General features: G+C 39.0%; 1 protein-coding gene across 1 annotated transcript; it reads left to right on the top strand.

The window, feature by feature from the left end:
- Positions 1-9,291: 9,291 nt before the first annotated feature.
- LOC148878039 ((-)-germacrene D synthase-like) lies at positions 9,292-12,268 on the top strand. The gene is made up of 7 exons (XM_088948136.1): positions 9,292-9,489; positions 9,568-9,841; positions 10,098-10,476; positions 10,594-10,812; positions 10,952-11,090; positions 11,339-11,587; positions 11,748-12,268. Exons 1-7 carry the CDS (start codon positions 9,349-9,351, stop codon positions 12,039-12,041), a joined length of 1,695 nt encoding a protein of 564 aa, XP_088804262.1. The 5' UTR covers positions 9,292-9,348; the 3' UTR covers positions 12,042-12,268.
- Positions 12,269-19,273: the final 7,005 nt, after the last annotated feature.

Consider the following 19,273-nt stretch of genomic DNA (forward strand, 5'->3'; position numbering starts at 1 on the left):
TATTGGTCTATGACGTCCCTATCATCATATGTGATAGCTATAAATATATAACCCTAGCAAGTGTATTAGTTATCAAGTAGTATAATAATATTGTTCCCACGGGGATTTAAGAAAATAAGTATTAGAATCTCAGTTTTCCCTAATTATTTGGACAATCAAAATTTGGAATTGAGCAAGAACTACTGATAATAAAACTGGAGCAAAGAAAATAAAAGCAAGGGTGACCACTAATCGAATATGCAAATGATGAAATCGCTAGGACCTTTGGTCCACCTAACCAATGTAATGAGTATTGATGGGTTCGATTAACCAAGATTAACTGTTATTCCCATAAGCTGAAGTTTTTCCCAATTTTATTTAATATTCATTCCCAAAATATATTAAACCTATTTCTATCAAGTAACCCCTCGATCCCTCGATTAGAGTTCTCAATAATAGAAATGCATTAAGTGCCAAAAAAACTAAAATATTCAGATGAATTATGTGTATATATCCATATATGCCATTCAATTCACACCATGAATTATGTGGTCGAGTATATAAATTCCCCTCCCGATTCATTCATATACACTGAATCAATTAAGAGATGGCCACTCCCAATCGCATTAAGCAAATAATTCCTAGACTATACGGAAATCACAATCTTGGAAAAATCATAGAGAAAAAAATATATTCATTATCATGGTTAGGCTTTTCATAGTCCTAGCAAAAAACAAATCAGTTCATGATAGAAGAATTAAAGCAAACAAAGAGAAAGAAAGAACTCTTGAATTCACCCATGGTGCTGAGATTTCCTCTTCTTGTTACCACCTTGTTCTTGGGGATTCTTGAATTCTTGATCTCATCCTCCACGTTTCTTGAATTCTTGGAAATTCTTGGCTGATTGTTTCTTTTCTTCTTTATTCAAATCAGGAAGTGAGTGATTGAGTGATTCTGTGATGCCTAAAGCTGGTCTGCCCCCTCCTTTATATAGCTTAAAGGGGAGGGGTGGTCTCCTACATCCTCTTGAAGTTGATCTTTACAAGAATAGAAAGTCCTATCCTAATTCTAATATTATCTTTTTATCTAATGAACTCAATCCCTTTATCTTTCTAAGATTACATCAAGAATTTAGATCTAGAAGGACTCTTCTCAGTTTCTTATTCTTGGATTCGTATTAAACCTCCTCTGTGAATTGGGCTTCAGCCAGGTTTTTCCCCAAGTTGTGCTTTAGCTACTGATTGGGCTTTCCTACGAATTTTCCCCAACTTTGAGCCCGAATTTGACTTCGATGTAGGCCGAATCTGTGAAAGCCCAAAACATGAAAGTTGTTGATTTTTCTCTTATCTTTCTAGTGGATCTAGAATTAGCCCATTCGAAGTTCGGATACGCGAGTTACGCCCAGATTAATAAACAATGTTGAAACTGTGAAAAATCATCCGATTTGTCTTTCTTTGCTCCTGCTGCCTTCTTTCATGCCCTGAACCAAAATACAAGAGATATGAGTCTAATGAAGAACTAGTTAGGTATGAAAGACAAAATTTTTGGGGATAAAAATGTGATAAATTCTACTCTCATCAATATGAAACAATCCAATAGATCCAGCAGCAAATCGGTTGGCCCATTTTTTGGTGCTTCCCCTCATCACTTGAAGGACCCGCCTTCATGCTAATGATGGAAGGCCTTTACAGAGTCCATCATATGGATCTCCCTATCACATGCACTCATATTTCAGGAGGGAACAATTGACACCCTAGTTTTAGGTCAAACCTTAGTGGCTCCCACTAGCTTTCATAAAGCTAGATTTCTTGTGGCCCAATTCGGCTTGGGTTTCTGCACGTGTCCTTTTCAGGGGTGTGGGACCTACCACAAAGGGAAGATCATCCAATGACCATGAGGCACACCATGGCAATGATGTGCATTCATCCATGGTGTGTGCAAGAGCCACTATCGTATCTGCATGGGCCAAGTGCTTATGGCCCATGAATGCAGCACATCACACATCCATACATCACATGCAGGAAGAATTGATCCAATCAATTAAGTATCTGTAAAGCCCATTTTAAAGCCCATTTAAAGTCCATAATATTAACATTTAATATTGTCTAGGTATATTGGCTAAATAGCAGTTAGCAGTTCACTCCATATAGCTTTCAAGCGAATGGTGGCTTTTGCAATTTTAACAATTTAAAATTGGGCCTTACAGGTTGGGCCAAATTAATACTTGCAATTAAACATCAATCACTGACCCAAAAGTGGGAGAAATCAAGACTGAAATCAGCCCCCATCGAACCCTAGATTTGGTCCAACTGATTTGGTCCAAATCTTGTTCGAATTGGTCTGTGTTTGATTGTAATGCAAGAATCAATTCAAGATTAATGATCTGAAATTAAATATTGCTAAAGAAAAACATAAAACAGTCAAGTAGGGCTGTTTGCGCACTCCATCCTACAAAACAGAGGTTATTTCACAGTTTGCAGTCTCATAAACTGCAAATCGCAGATTACGATTTTCATATCTGCGAATTCACCTTCCAGCGCCGCCAACTTTGATCCAAAATAATACAGAAAAGAAAAACCTAATTTTATATTAATTATTACATCAAATCGAATCCTATACATTTAGTCTAAAAATAAAAAAAATATATATTTACAGACCAAATGTAAAGAATCTGCGGATCACAGATATCCATGTGCCAAGAATAAAAGATTTCGATCTCCATTGTAAGAACAACCCATAAATCAAGAAAATTATAAGGAACCATTCCATATAAAATTCAGATTTATATAAAATTTAATTCCAGATCATTAGCCCATATTTATGGGAACAATTTTCCAGAAAACAAAATCTACGCAAATAGGGTAGAACGCCTTCTGCCCATTTGGCAGGTTCAGATTTGAACAATTTTGATTCAAGATTTGAACCTGGCTCTGATACCAATGTAGGAATGGAAAGATCCATCGTATGGATGCCTAGATAAAGCGGAATAGAATGGGTGAATTTCAAAAATTTCTTTCCTTCCTACAACTAGGAATCACATTCCCTATTTTAGAAAGTTAATTTTCAAGGATCAATCTTGAATCAAGAACTGAACCAAATCTGAACAAAAGTAGGAGAAGGAAACACCTGATACAGAGAACTAGTATCCCCCAACGAAGTTGTTCACGCCTAGAAAAGTCACCAAAGACTGCTCCCACTGAAGATGGCGCAGTGTAGAACAGAGTAGAATCAGCAACGTTCTTCACAGGAACTGGATCCTTCGCAAGAACCCACTAGATGGCAGGTGAGCACAACTTCTTTTCAATTCTTTCACAAAGAACTGAAATCAAGAATGCTTCTTTATGACTCCCACATGAGCGGAGACGAACTACTAAAGGCGGCGGTGGCAGGAAGGAGACGACAGGGAGAAATTGGCATAGTCTCACTGTATGCTGATTTCTCTCTTCTATGTGGTATCTGTATCTCAAATGAGTGTGTCTTGAGGCTGCCACCCTCTCCTCCTTTTATAATCCTAAAGGGATCAGATCCTAATCCTATTAGGAGATGTTGACCCCTTTAAGTGATAAGGTAGAGTCCTTATCTAATCTGTAAATCATGATCAGCCCTCCTAATTTGATTAGGAGTTTCCAGATTTGAATCATCTTCAAATCTGGACTCTTACTAAGTGGATAGGGACTTTCCCTTATCCTTCAAGGCTGGTCCATATCTTCGATTCGCCTCATTCAAGCCAATCTAATTAGCCCAGCTCGTATTGGGCTTTTGGCCCAATAAGAGTATGTGCTCACTTAAGCCTTCCAAATTGCTGCCTAGTTGGGATTTCTTTGTATGGCGTGGGATCCAAACGTTGATCTACACAACAGCCACAAGGGTTCGGCCAAGCCTCTATCACAAGGCCTAGCCGAATTCACTAGAAAGACCAGTGAACCCCTTGAGCCCATCATATGGACTCTATGGGTTCAACACTTGCACTAAGTGGTCCTTGGGCCAAGTCACCTTGTAACACCCAAGGACTATGGGCAGATGTAAGATTAGTCCATCAGGTTTAACCCTCAAAGACCTTACACTTAACTTCTCAGCCCATAATGATCAAACACTGCCAAACAAGGGAGGACCTCTCCCCTGACTGCAAGGTACAGTGTTGCACTCTCCTCTTACATGGACCCCAGGGATTAAAACCTTTTGCAAACAATTTTGGAAACCTGTAATATATATATATATATATATATATATATATATATATTATATCGCATAAATATATTTTGTAAAACAAAATTTCAATAATTGAAATCAACTACTGTCAGTTTTGGTTTCCATTAAAGAGAGTGCATTTCCCTGATCATTACCTTTGTCCGACAAAGGGGTTGATCCTGTCACTATGATCACCCACTCAAATGGATTAATGAACCATCTCAACATACCTAGGTTTTGACCCCCTCTAAGGGTCTCACTGATTGGCATATCAAAGATGGCCCAATCCGCCACCTAGTGCAGTACCATAATCGAGTATAGGGGTTAGGTGTAACATTCCAGTTTTTCCCACTAATCGCCAAGGTCCAGGGCAATACTGGAATTCTAGTCCGATTCAAGGTCTCAAGCTGATCCCACACTGCATGTACCTCAGGTCTCATCCTGGTGGCAGAGGCAGGCCACCCCAACCGACTTGGCGGCACATCAATGTCAGCCTTATCAGGGTATGTCTCCCCAGACCGACCCACCAGTTGTGAACGTTCTAAACCAACACAAGTCTCATAAGTGTCCAATTTTAAGTGTATTACGCAGAAACACACCACATAACATGAATCAAATATGCACTTTATTCATTTACAATAAATGTCATAAGTACATCAAACTGATTGGAGCTAAGGGCATACAAAACTGTCTAACAGTATGATGGGTCATTCGACCCCAATGATCATGTGGGATCTTCCCAGTCTCATATGCACCTGGCTAGGGCTGATGAGTCCTACATGTTTGTGGCCTTCTCTACTACGTTTAGGAGGGTAATCCGAACATGGTATCGGAACCTTGCACTGGGCTCCATAAAAAGTTGGTCCCAATTTGCTGACCTGTTTAGCGCACACTTCATTACCAGTAATAAGTGCCTGAAGTCGAAAGAAAGCCTTCTGAACGTGGTTCAGAGGGAAGGGGAATCAATCCGTAGCTATATAAAGCGCTTCAACGATACTTGCTTGCAGATACCAAACCTCGATTCAGCGGTGCAACTCACTGTGGCAAAGAAAGGAATCACCCATAAAGAGTTCAAGTGGCACGTGGTAGCTAACAAATCGAAAGATATCACCGAATTCCTCATGTTAGAAGATCAATTCATCGGTACCGAGGAGGAGATCAACCAAAAGATCGACAATCTACCGTTGGAAAAGAGGAAGAGAGGGAATGAAGGAACGAGCAATGGTGGGCAGAAAAGAAAGAAAAGCAAGTCTTCGAGCAGGGGAAGAAGCAATCCAAGAAGCCAATCCCCCTCGCACACCCGCAAGTCAGGTCGATGCTCTAGGACCCCACCTGTGGAGAGAATGAGCTATACGCCTTGGAACGCTAAGCGAGGAGAGACCTTAATGACTATTAAGGATTCCTCCTTTGTTAAATGACCTCCTAGGTTAAGGGGAGACTCAAAAACAAGAAACCCAAATGTCTACTGCCATTTCCACCGAGATCATGGACACAACACGGAGAATTACAGGAATCTCCATGACGAAATCGAGGAACTTATCCACCATGGGTACCTGAAGAACTTCGTTTTGTGAGAAGGGAGGGGACAAGCAGACCCACAGCTAGATCGACAGGGGGACCAGAGGAATGGCCCCAAGGTCAGCAGGCACAATGAGCAACCACCATGATAGTTGGTAGAGGAAAGACTAGTCCACGGGGTAATTAACATGATCATCGGCAAGTCCATCATCGTCGGATGTACATCATATTGGGCGCCACACACTCCATTTCTAGGCGCCCAAATCTCGGCCCTACATAATATTGGGCATCCTCTCATTCTCTTCTCAACCTTAGGATCAACCCAGAACCATCCTAACCCTTCATTAGAAACCTTAGGGCACCCATATCTTTGCTAAAACCTAACTGATGCCCCCCCCTCTTTCTCTTTAATCCCATTTGTATCCATCATTCTTTATAAAAAGGATCCAAGGGCTCCTGAGAAGGGGTTAGATTCTGCCCCTAGGTAAGACAGAAAACTAATCTTGAGAAGTTCAAGGGTAGAGGAAGAGGAGGATGCCCAGGCAAGAGGAGGGGTTCTTGCTTGCACTTCACCTAAGCCACTACTACCACCTCTGGATTGGGATCTCAACCATTAGTCTTAGATTTAATTTATGTTCTTTCATTTCCAGTTCCATTTTTTCCTTTCTTCAGTTTACTTTCATTTTGTTTGATTCTTGTTTTCTTTTCTGCAAATCTGGAATTCGGCCAAGTAAGACGGAAGGCCTAGCTCGAGAAGTTCGAGGGTCAAACGAGATATCCGGAGACTGCTACCTTTGATCGGATTACAAACTTTTTATTTCGTTCCTTTTATTTATTTATATTTCTACACTTTTCACTTCCAGCATTGTTCAAATTTTATTTTAATGAATTTCAGTTTAATTAATTAAATTCTATGTTTCTGCAACTCTTAATTGTGCTCTCTTTCCCATATTTAAGTAAATAACGATTTTTCCTTCTTTTACCTGTTGATACGACCCATTCTCACCATTTACTACGTTTATAATTGTTTGAGAATCAAAAAAAATTTATAAATATTAAAACTGGTGTTTTGAAGTGGTTAATGACACGCTTCTGGACACACCAGGACTCAACTTCAAGGTTGGCCCTGCACCATGAAGATGGCACCAAGCTGAACATGGGTGGTAGTAGTGGCTCTTCTGAGGTTCCCAAGGAAGGTCATGTGCTTACTAATTCAACAAGGGTCATAGATGTCCAAGGCAAAAAGCATTCTAACGTTCCACTAGGAAATGAATCCAAGATTGGGAATATGAGCTATGGAATTCCATTTTCTCTCCAACCACTTACTGTGATGATTGTGCCATACTCTATACCTGTAAAGGTGTCTAACCCTGTGGGTGCACCCAATACATCAGGAATTTCTGGACCTTGTTGTGACGTCTCCAATTTTTTTTGTGAGGCCTGAATGTGGACTGCTTTGGTTGTGACGTCTGGAGGAGCCAATCAACGTGAAGGTCACGACCTGATCATCTGTGATTGGAGACCACCTTGACTCTCTACGTACCTCTTTGCTATTTTGTCAAAACTTCTGAATATTCATTGAAGCGGCTTTTAACACCCACGGTAAAAAGGTAATTGTCAACGGACGATTTCAGCTTTGCTTCCGATTTATAATCTGGTCTCCATGCCTTGCTGCAATCAACTCGTTATCAAAGATTATTCTATCCGAAAACATCTAACGGAGTCATTTTTTTCTTTTATCCTTGCAATATTTCAACTCGCCTGCAATATTTTCAAAGGAAGAATCAAAACCTCGAAGGGGATATACATTTTTTCCCTAAAAGCTGTCAAAGGATGAATCTTTTCTCCACATTCATCTTTGCCTTCATCTCTACCTCGTAACAACGTCGAAGATATTATAGGATCTACTTTCTCTCGCATCACGTCTCTTCCAAGAAAATGGTGGTAATGACATATTCCTAACAAAGACAATAACAGTACACCGACTCAATGGTGGATGGCATCATGGCATCACTTATTTCTTCCCTTGTTTATGTGTTTTCAATATGTTTAATCAAATAATTAAAAGTTTTGATGTTTATTAATGTCATTTTAATTGTTTATTATTTATATATAATAAGAAATAATAGAAAATTGGATGCAGCTTTTGGATCCAATTCACCCCATCCTCAAATATGGAAGAGGGTAAGGTAAGGAAGGGTTTTACATTTTTATGTATGGGAACGATTTGGGTTCTCAAAATCCAACCTTCTATCAATAATGTTTTCAAAACTGGACTGGAAAACTGGGAATCGGTAACTTGACCGGTTCTGTTTCACCCCAAAACCGATTTAGTCCAAAACCGTCAATTTGGTCAGTGAACCACAAATCTGGGTGGTTGAACCATTGGTTTGGACCAGATGGCCAAACTATTTGATCCGAAAATTAGTCCCCATAGAAAGAAAAAAACTTTAATATCTTAAAAATCCCTAGTACAAATATGGATATGAGTACATTACTTTTCAAAAATTTGTGAATAAATTTTTTAATTGATATGAATAAATTAATTTTCAAAAAAATTTGAATTTATGAACAATTAATTAATGAAAATTTAAAATTCTGTAAATTATATATTTTTTAAATGAACTTTAACTAAATTAAATTACCAAAAACATGAAAATTAGTTTATGGAAATAACTAAACTAAAACTTCCCAATAAATACCAAAACCCAATAAAAATTACCAATAATTATGGAAATTAAACCAAAGTAAATTGATAGTAATTAATTATGGAAATCATTAAAATTCTTCAACTTAATAATCTCCAAAACATATTAAATTTTCTGAATAGTTATGGAAATTATAAATATAGTTAAAATTCCCGAATAACGTTTCAATATACTATTAAACAATTACCAAAAACTAATGTAAATGAGAATATCGATAAATAATTTTATTACCAAAATTAATTTCGAAAATCATTAATTTTCTGAAATTACCTATCATTAAGTTGAATATCGCCTTATTGTATCTTTCAACTTGTTACTTTCTAACAACTTCTCTTTCCTACCCATATGGTTGATAAGAACATCCAGAAATGCAAAGAAAGTGATTGTAACGAACTTGATCACCCATAACCTAAGTTCATTCCACCATGTATTAAGGATGCATCCGAGAAGAATACTTCTAACAAATGTTGAGAAAGGGAATTGTTGATACATACAAAAAATTCGAGATGGGTGTGAACAGAAGATTCAAACTGGTAATGAGATATTTTTAGCTTTCCACCTCCGATAAAATTCGAGATCACATGTACACTACACGTGCCCTAGAGCACATCCAAACCGTTCATCGAAAACATCTCCAAATGACAAGTTATGTGCATGTGGGATTGTGAAGCATGCTGTATGGGGAATAGATATGAATTCATGAAATCCCCCCTCAATCAGTGGTGATCTCACCGGGTCCGGGTCCAGATATAGTAGCCACGTTAGATAAGTACAGTGATCCGGATCTCACAGGATCTCACCGGGTCCGGGTCCGGGTCATGGCAATTGAAGCATCATCTTTGAGTTGAGCATATTCCAGTCGAGATATCTATCTATAAATACCTGACCATAGAAGCCTAATCTCCATCATACAAGTATTCATTCATTTGAAGCACATCTGTTTGGTTGTATCAACATGTCTTCCCAAATTTCATCATACCCCCCCACCCAGCATTCTTCTTCGGAAGCCGGAAAAACAGAGCTCATTCGTCACACAACCAATTTCCACCCTAGCATTTGGGGAGATCGTTTCATTACTTACACTTGTGATAACATGGTCGTTGCATCTCTCTCTCTCTCTCTCTCTCTCTCTCAATTTATAATGTTTTTGACATGATGAGAATTGCTTGTGCAGAAACTTGAGTCTTACAGTCAACAAGTTGAGCAGCTAAAAGAAGAAGTGAGGAGCATTTTACGGAATTCTGCCAATAAACCATTGGAAATGTTGAGTTTGATTGACGCAGTCCAACGTCTTGGCTTGGGGTATCATTTTGAGAGAGAGATAGACAAGATGCTAGAACAGATATTCGATGCCCACATTGTCTACTTTAATGATATGGATGATAATCTCAATGCTGTTGCTCTTCTGTTTCGATTACTCAGGCAACATGGTTATAACATACCATGTGGTAAGTCCCAATATTAATATTTCTCTCTGCAGGTTTCTGTTAGTTATGCACATAATCTGGTATATTATATACATGCTGGTTCTTCAAATTAAGTCTTTAGATATTCAAAAATCGCATATGCAGATGTGTTCAAGAAATTGGGTCAAATTGGGTCAGGTTCGGGATTATGACCCATCATCACCCAATTCGATCGATCCCTGCATAATCTATGACTTATGTTTTTTGGTCTCATTTCCTATTTCTGTTGGTCAAGCAGATGTGTTCAAGAAATTCAAAAATGAAGATGGAAAGTTTAGAGAGAGCTTGGCTAGAGATATACAAGGTATGCTGAGTTTGTATGAAGCTGCATACCTTGGGAAATGTGGAGAAGAAGTTCTAGATGAAGCCCTTGCTTTTACCACTGCTCATCTCAAGTCGTCTGTGGCTACGGATACAACATCCCCTACTCTTATAAAACAAGTGAAGCATGCCCTAGAGCAGCCTCTCCACAGGGGAATACCTAAGATAGAGGCACGACATTTCATCTCTTTCTACGAAGAAGACAAATCACGAAATCAAGTTCTGCTCAAGCTTGCAAAGTTAGATTTCAACAGAACACAGTTGTTATATCTCAACGAGCTAAGCCAAGTATCAAGGTAAGCTTCCCAGTTTTCTCTGAGAATTGAACTTGGTGATAACCTTCATAACTATATATATATATATATATATATGTTTGTATCTGCTCTAATATAATCTCTAACACTTACGTACAGGTGGTGGAAGAATATAGATTTTACATCAAAGACACCTTATGCAAGAGACAGACTGGTAGAGTGCTATTTTTGGACAGTTGGAGTTTATCCTGAACCCCAATACTCTCTTGGACGAAAGATTTTCACCAAAGTAATTGCCATCAATACAATTTTAGACGATACTTACGATGCATATGGTACCTTTGATGAACTCCAGCTCCTTACGGATGCAATCCGAAGGTTTGAATTGAGATGAGACCACAATTAAGTTAACATGGATCTATATCAAAATTTTGACAAGTTGATTTACTTATTAGTTAGTTAGATGTTTTCATTGCCCTTCTCACTTTATATAGTTTCATCATGTTTATATATTTAGGTGGGATGCCAATGAAACTGATAAGCTACCAGAATACATGAAAGTGGTATACCTTACACTCTTAGATATTTACAATGAAATTGAAGAAGAGATGAGAAAGGAAGGAAGATGTTTTTGTGTTTCTTATGCAAAAGAATCGGTAAGTTACACATAATTAAGCAGCAATTAATGGCCGGCTGTGATTAATTTATTTATTTGTTCCATTAATTCTCTATATATATCTTGTTAAATTCGAAGGATGATCAATGTAATTAATTAGATGGCAATGCTCTTTATATATAGTTTATAAGAAATCATAATTAAACTCGCAAGTTAACCGCACCTACGCACTCTTTTTAATTAATAACTCTAATTTTAACTTCATTCTGCCCCGGCCACCAACCCCAGATGAAGGATTTGATTGAAGCCTACCAAATTGAAGCCACATGGTTGAAAGAAGGGCACATTCCTACATTTGAAGAGTTTAGCAAGCTTGGCCTAATTACCAGTACATACATTATGATGACAAATACCATCTTCGCATGCATGGGAGAAATGGCAACAAAAGAGGTGTTTGATTGGCTATCAAAGACACCTGATGCTGTTAAGAGTTCATGTATCATCGGTCGATTCTCGGATGACATCATGACTAACGAGGTATGCATCCATCTAATATAATCTAGCTATATATATATATATATATATATATAGCTAGCTCTAGCTAGTTAGCATTAATTTAATAATAAATAGAGCTCTTAAATTAAGCTAATTAACCTTGTATTGGTTTGATTCTATCTATAAATTTGAAATTTTGAAGTTTGAGCAAGAGAGAGGACATGTCTGCTCTGCTATTGAATGTTATACGAAGCAGTATGGTGTGTCAAGGGAAGAGGCAAAGAACGAGTTACGTAAGATTGTCACAAACGCATGGAAGGTTTTGAACGAGGAATGTATCACACCGACTGCCGCACCAATGCCTCTGCTAATGCCAGTTGTCAACCTTGCACGCATTATAGAAGTCGTCTACAAGCATGGAGATGCCTTCACCAACGTCATTACAGGGTTGAAAACTCACATCAAACTTGTGCTCATTGATCCCATCCCAATCTGATCAAACCCGGCCCCACGTGTTACATACATATGTACTATTCATGAATTAATTACTCAGTACATATATTACCACAAAATTAAAATAAAGTTAAATAAGTCTCATAAATGGGACAGTGGAAGAGTTACTGTATCAGAATCACATCTGCTATGATCGAGGTCATGCATCAAGTGTTGTATTTAATGTTTTAATTACTTGAAAAATTAAATTCGAACATACATATTCATGCATTTGCTCCTATTCCGCATAATAATAATCATCGAAACAGAAAAACCGTTGTGAGTGCTTCTGGTTTGGTGATGCATGAACCCTAAATTTATTTATAAGTTTATCTGGTTTGAAAAAGAGGAAAAGTATAAACCAATTCACTAACTGATGCACTTGCTCCTATTCGGCATAATAATAATAATAACAAAGAAGACATATTCATGCATTTCAATTCGAGCTCAAATCGATGTACCCACCTCGATCGATGTGCTATAATGGGCATTATTCAGTCCAGGAAAATTCATCTTTGATTCAACTATTCAAGAAATTAAATAACACCCTTTTGTGGAAGATTTTGAAGATCTTCACTAGCACTAATGCACATATATATCAAGTCTTATTAATTTGATTAAATCACGAATGGAATAGAGAATCGAACATAGCATTGGGTTCAGTTTAATTTGCAGTCCTTGAATCTAAACATGCAATTATAAAAAGAAAGGCTTTAAATAACTAGACTTTATCACTTTTCTTTAATTAATTAATCTGCTCAGTATGGTTCATTACCGCCATCAACAAATCATTCAAAGTGTCAACAGTTTTAATTAAGTGATCTCCACCACCCATCGTAATTAAGAGACCCGAAGAACATCTTCATTCAAACAAGGTTTTTTTTTTTTTTTTGGAAGAAAACCTTTAGAGAGAGAAAGATAAAAAGGAGGGAGAAGAATATTTGTGGAGAGAAGAACTAGAAAAACAAGTAGAAAAGAAGATTTGAGATGCCATTATTGACATATTGTTAATTGGCTCCTTTTTTTTACACAGAAATTTTGAAAGGAAAAGAGAATTTTTTGTTCTCCCGATTCAAAAAACCTTTCACTATAGAGAACGGCAATTCAAACTTTTGAGTTTTTCTCTGTTAGTGGGAGACATAGGCTTGCCTCATGAGTGGAGCAGTTTTTCACCGTTAGTGGGGGACAGCGTAGGTTGCAAGGCATTGACTAGGTGAGTTAAAGGCATTGACTAGGCATTGACTACAACAGAGGAGATAGGTGACGTTGAATTCCAAATTGGTGAGCTAAAGGCTCCCGAAGCACCATGTTTTCATAAGTCTTGGTCGATTAATTAACATGATGTGGTTTTTAATGTAGCGTGATTTGACTATTCCCTGTTAGAGATGATCTAGCTTCCAGTCAGGTAGCGAGTTAGGTGAATTTGCAAGACAATGAATCAGAGAATCCGGGGTGACTAATACAGCGAAGTCGCTCTGATGCTTAAGTCAGTAAACTGTGATACGAGCTGAAAAGCTTTGAGAGCTAGAGAGCTAGAGAGTAGAAAAATCACGCGTACCTTGTGTCATTGGGGTTGGTGCCTTTATATAACTGAGCCCTCGCGGGATCTACGGATCGGTTCCATGATCGTCATCCTGATGTTAGACAGTTTTGTATGCCCTTAGCTTCAATCCGATTTCATGTACTTTTGTTATGTAGTGTAAATAAATAAAATGCATGTTTGATTCATGTTGTTTGGTATAATTCTGTGTAAAACCCTAAAACTGGACACTTATAGAGACTCGTGTTAGTTTTAAATGTTCACAGCCATTGGATAAGTTTGGGGAGATTTATCCTGCTAAGGTTGATACTGGTGTGCCACCAAGTGTTGCGATGGCCTGTCTCGGCCACCAGGGTAAGATCCAAGCCACATGGGTGGCCTGTCTCGGCCACCACTTAATGTAAGTGTTGGGCCCATAGGATCCATGTGATGGGCTCAAGGGTTCACTGAGCTTTTCAATGAATTCGGTTGAGCCGAACCCATGTGGCTGGTGTGTAGATCAATGCTTGGGTCCCACACCATACAAAGAAGCCCAACTGGGCAGCAAATTGGAAACTAGTTAAACATTGAACACTTAATGGGCCAAAAGCCCATTTCGAGCTGAGCTGACATGATCACCCATCTATGGGGCAGATCTGAGATTAATGTTAGTAAAAGGATTGGGCCTTTAACCTTATCCACTCTAGGAGACCAAATTCAAATCAGATTTGAATCTGGTAACCTCCTGATAAGATCAGGAGTAAGCTAACTTAATCTGTAGATAGGATTAAGATAATCCCCTATCCAAATACTGGTTTGGATTGGGATAACTCCTAATTAGGAGGTTTCTTAATCAAAAAGAAAAGAGGAGAAACCCTAAGAGAGAAAAATATCAGATTTCGAACCAAGGGTTGTAAGCAAGAAAGCATCTTGTGAATTGAGATAGGATCTCATACACACTCCAGAGAGAAGAGAAGCAATTCAGCAATCTTCGTCCCAGGAGTTCTCCTCCAGCCGCCGCCATTCCTTCTTGCAAGATTTGATCTTTGCAAAAGAAAGAAATCAAGAAATCAATTCTTGACATCATTCTTGCAGAAAAGACTGTAAAAGATTTGGTGCTCAGAGTTTCCAGAGGGTTCTTGAGAAGGATCCAGTGTGTAGGACGCACTCTGTTGGTTCCGTTCCACGTACAGCTGTGTCATCTTCAGTAAGAGCGGATCTTGGTGTCCTCTTTGGGCGTGAACACCAACTTTGGGAGATATTGCTTCTCCGGATCAGGTATAATCCTCCCTTTTCCTTTTGGTTCAGATTTGGTTCGATTATGGTTCAAGTAGGATCCTTGAATATTGTATTATAAATTTAGGGAATACGATTCCCAGTTGGGAAAAGGTAGAAAAATTTTTTGAAATTCGCCCACCTATTCCGCAATCTTTTTGGCGTCCATAAGATGAATCCTATCATTCTTTCAGTGGTATCAAAGCCACAGGTTCGAATCTTGAACCAAAAGAAAATCAGATCTGAACCTGTGCAGATGGACAGAAGTTGTTCAACCAAAATTTGCATAGATTGTTTTCTTTATTTCAAGAAACTATTTCTTGTTAAGGACCATTGATCTAAAATTAATTTTTGTTAAATCCAAAATTTATTTAGAACTATTCTTTATTTATTTTGATTTAATGGACTGTTCGAACCTGGAGATCCCAGTGCAAAGTTGGCGCAGATGGTCTGCGCACCCTTTTTCCTTTTTATTCATTTATTTTATTCAATTTGGTTTGTAAATAATTCTTTTTTATTTTTCTAGACTGAATGTATAGGATTTGATCAAGAATGTAATAAATTAATAGAAATAGGATTTATGTTTTTCTTATTTTCTTGATTGAAGAAAAATGAAGAAGAAGGCGACGCTGGAGATTTGCAGATGGAGAAATCGCTTTCTGCGATTTGCAGTTTGTGAAACTGCAACCCTAGTGATTAACCTATGTTTTGCAGGTGGTGCGAACAGTCCATATTTGTTTCATGATTGTTGAAAATTGAAATTATTAATTTTAGATCTTTCATTAATTAATTCTTGACTTGAAAATCAGTTTCAGACCATTTCAGACTATATTAGACCAAAACTGTTTGGACCGAATCTAGGGTTCGAAGGGGACTATTTTTCAGCATTTTTCTCACACTTGCTGTTTCAAATCTGATGTTCAATTATAGGATTTAATTCGGCCCACCTGTAAAGCCCAGTTTTAAAAGGTTAAAATTGCAAAAGCCCACTATTGTAAGAAAAGTTGTATGGGCCGAACTGCTAACTGTGATTCAGCCCATACACATAGTCAACATTAATTGTTAATGTTATGAATTTCAAATGGGATGTTCAATGGTCTTTATAGCAGTTAATTGATTGGATCAATTCCTCCTTTACATGTGATGATTGGATGTTTGATGTGCTACGACCATGGGCCATAAGCACTTGGCCCATGAAGACTCGTTAGTGGCTCTTGCGCACACCATGGTTGAATGCACATCATTGCCATGGTGTCCCTTAAGGTCATTGGATGACCCCTCCTTGCTTGGTGGGCCCCACAACCCTGAAAAGGGATGCGTGCAGAACCCCTAGCCGATTAAGGCCCACCAGAAATCTAACTTTATGAAAGTCTGTGGGAGCCACTTTGGTTTGACCTAAAATTAGAACTAGGGCGTAATTTTGTTCCCTCCAGCAAATATGAGTGCATGTGATAGGGAGATCCATATGATGGACTCTCTAAAGGCCTTCCATCATTAGCACAATGATGGGTCATTCAGTAATGAGGAAGCATACCATAAAATTGGGCTATCCATTTGCTGTTGGATCTGTCAGAGTGTTTCATAAGATGATAGGGGCGTCATAGACCGATGTGGGAGGGGCTTCTCCAGAAAATGGGAACTCTCTCACGGTACCTTGGCATAACCTGAATATATGGGTGGCACTCACTGGACAGAAAGGTTTACTTGAAAATGGCTCTAAACCTTGTCTAACAGAGGCCAAAGGGAAACTCATTCGATGAGTGGATATGATCCGTCATAGAAAGGTGGTGGGGTTATGCAGCTGAAACAGTTGGCTTCACACAACCCATGTGATTTTCCACATTTCCAGAGTCATTTCGTCGTCTCCGTCACTAAGAAATGAGGGAAATCTCAGAGATGAACAAATGGGAATGTAACATAGATTAAAAACCATATCTATGTAGGTAGCATGAATCAAACTAAGGTTGTGGACAAATGTCTTTGTTGTTTTATCAGAAAATGGCAAACGGTCAATTCGCAAAGCTTCTAGACGATAATAAGCTTAAGGGCCCAAACTATGCCGACTGGTACAGAAATCTTATGCTGGTCCTAACTTCCGAAAAGTTAGATAAGGTGGTGAAAAATCCTGCCCCGGAGCGTCCAGGTGATAAGGCTTCTGAGGCCCGTAGGAGGAACTACCAATATTGGGAGGATAAAAACTCCCTAGCCCACTGCTTTGTCATTGCCTCACTAGACAACTCAATACAGAGGTAGTTTGATCAGATTGAACTAGCCAATGACATATTGGACAGTCTAAAGACAATGTATGAAGAGCAGAACCGTTCTACTCGACAGAAGGTCTTGAAACTGTTCATGACCACGCAGATGTCCAAAGGGCAGAAAGTTCATGACCATTGTCTTCGGATGATGGGCTACATTAACAAACTCAAAGCCCTTGGATCTGGTCTAGATCTTGGCACGCAAGTGGATGCCATTCTGAATTCTTTGCCCTCTTCCTTCAATGAGTTCACAATGAACTACAACATGAATAAGCTGAATGTCAGTGTCCAGGAACTCAGCAATATGTTGTAGAGGGCCGAGGATCTACTCAAGAAGGATGAGATTGTGGTTATGCTTGGTGAAGCTAACAAATCAGGCAAGAAAAAGAGAAAGGCAAAGAAGCCTCAAAAGAAAGCTGTCAAGCCTAAGAAGCAGAAAAAGAATAAGGCATCTGATGTCTGTCACTTATGCAAGTAGACCGGCCACTAGAAGAGTAACTGTCCTACCTACCTGGAATCTAAGAAAGGTAACGTCGAAACTTGTGTCATAGAAACTAATATGTTAGTTACTTCTGTGTCCTGGTGTGTTGACTCCGGGGCTTCAACTCATGCGTGTAACTCACTACAGGGGTTCAAAGTTAGCAGAAGATTGAGTGAAGGCAAAGTGACACTATTCTTGGGAACGATTGCAAGTGTTGTAGCTACGGCAATAGGAACCGTAGAATTAGTCTTTAGAGAAGGAGTGCTTGTACTTAAAGATTGCCTTTATGTACAGAACTTGAGAAGAAATTTAATTTTTGTTTCTAAATTGTGTGCTGATGGATATACTATTTATTTTAGTAATATGATTACTGTTAAACGGAATAACTAATTCATCGCAAGCGGGGAACTGGAGAACGGTCTCTATGTTCTATATCCTTCTCTGGAAACTAACTTAACCGAAACTACGTCGGTCGAAAATCCCAAGAAAAGGAATCGTGATACAGTAAATCCCACGTGCCTTTGGCATTACCGACTTGGCCATATCGATGTTGACCGAATCACAAAGCTGGTAAAGGATGGTCCTTTGGATTTTCTAACCGTAGAAAATATTCCCACTTGTGAGCCTTGCCTTCAAGGTAAGATGACTAAGCGGCCATTTGACGGTAAGCCTGAAAGATCTGCAGGCACACTTGACCTAATACATACTGATGTATGTGGTCCCCTGAGTGTTAGGACATGAAATCAGTACGTGTATTTCATCACCTTTATAGATGATTTTTCACGATACAGTTACGTGTACCTAATGAGACACAAATCTGAATTCTTTGAAAAGTTCAAAGAGCTCAGACAGGAAGTCGAGAAATAGTTAGGGAGAGAAATTAAGGCCCTTTGATTGGATCGAGGTGGCAAGTAACTCTCTGACGAATTCAGGGACTACTTGAAATCAACGAGATAGTGTCACAATTAGCTCCTCCTGCCACACCTCAACTCAATGGTGTTTCAGAGAGGAGGAATAGGACCTTGTTGGACATGGTCTGGTCACTTCTCGTTTGCTCAGAATTACCCACATCCTTTTGGGGATATGCATTAGAGACTACTATCTACGTACTGAATCGAGTTCCAACCAAATCGGTTCCGAAGACTCCATATGAACTATGGATCGGAAGGAAGCCAAGTGTGAGACACTTGAAGATTTGGGGTTGTCCTACACACGTTAAAAGAACAAGTGCGGACAAGTTAGAATCCAAGACCAGTCGTTGCCTATTTATAGGCTATCCAAAAGATTCAGTGGGTTATCTATTCTATGACCTGAGTGGGCAGAAAGTGTTCTGTGGTCGAAATGCCCAATTCTTAGAAACCGAATACATCCTGGACACTCATCGTCAGGAAATATCTCTTGATGAGGAGAGCTCAGGAGCAGTGGGAGATGTCCCACAAGTTCCAGGTAGTGACCAACCTAGAAGATCCACTCGGGTATCCAGGCCACCAGTCTGATATGGTTATGACCAGGATAGTTACCTGGTGGAAGCCCTAACTAGTTAGGAGGATCCTGTAACTTACGCGGAAGCTACGTTAGACATAGATTCCCAGAAGTGGGTGGAGGCCATGAGAGCTGAGATGGACTCGATGGAGACCAAGGGGATCTGGACTCTAGTAGATCCGCCCTCCGGGGTAAAAGCAATTGGTTACAAATGGATTTAC

The sequence above is a fragment of the Nelumbo lutea genome, chromosome 1, assembly GCF_056320005.1.
Source record: "Nelumbo lutea isolate HS-2025 chromosome 1, American lotus-T2T, whole genome shotgun sequence".
Classification (NCBI taxonomy): Eukaryota; Viridiplantae; Streptophyta; class Magnoliopsida; order Proteales; family Nelumbonaceae; genus Nelumbo; species Nelumbo lutea.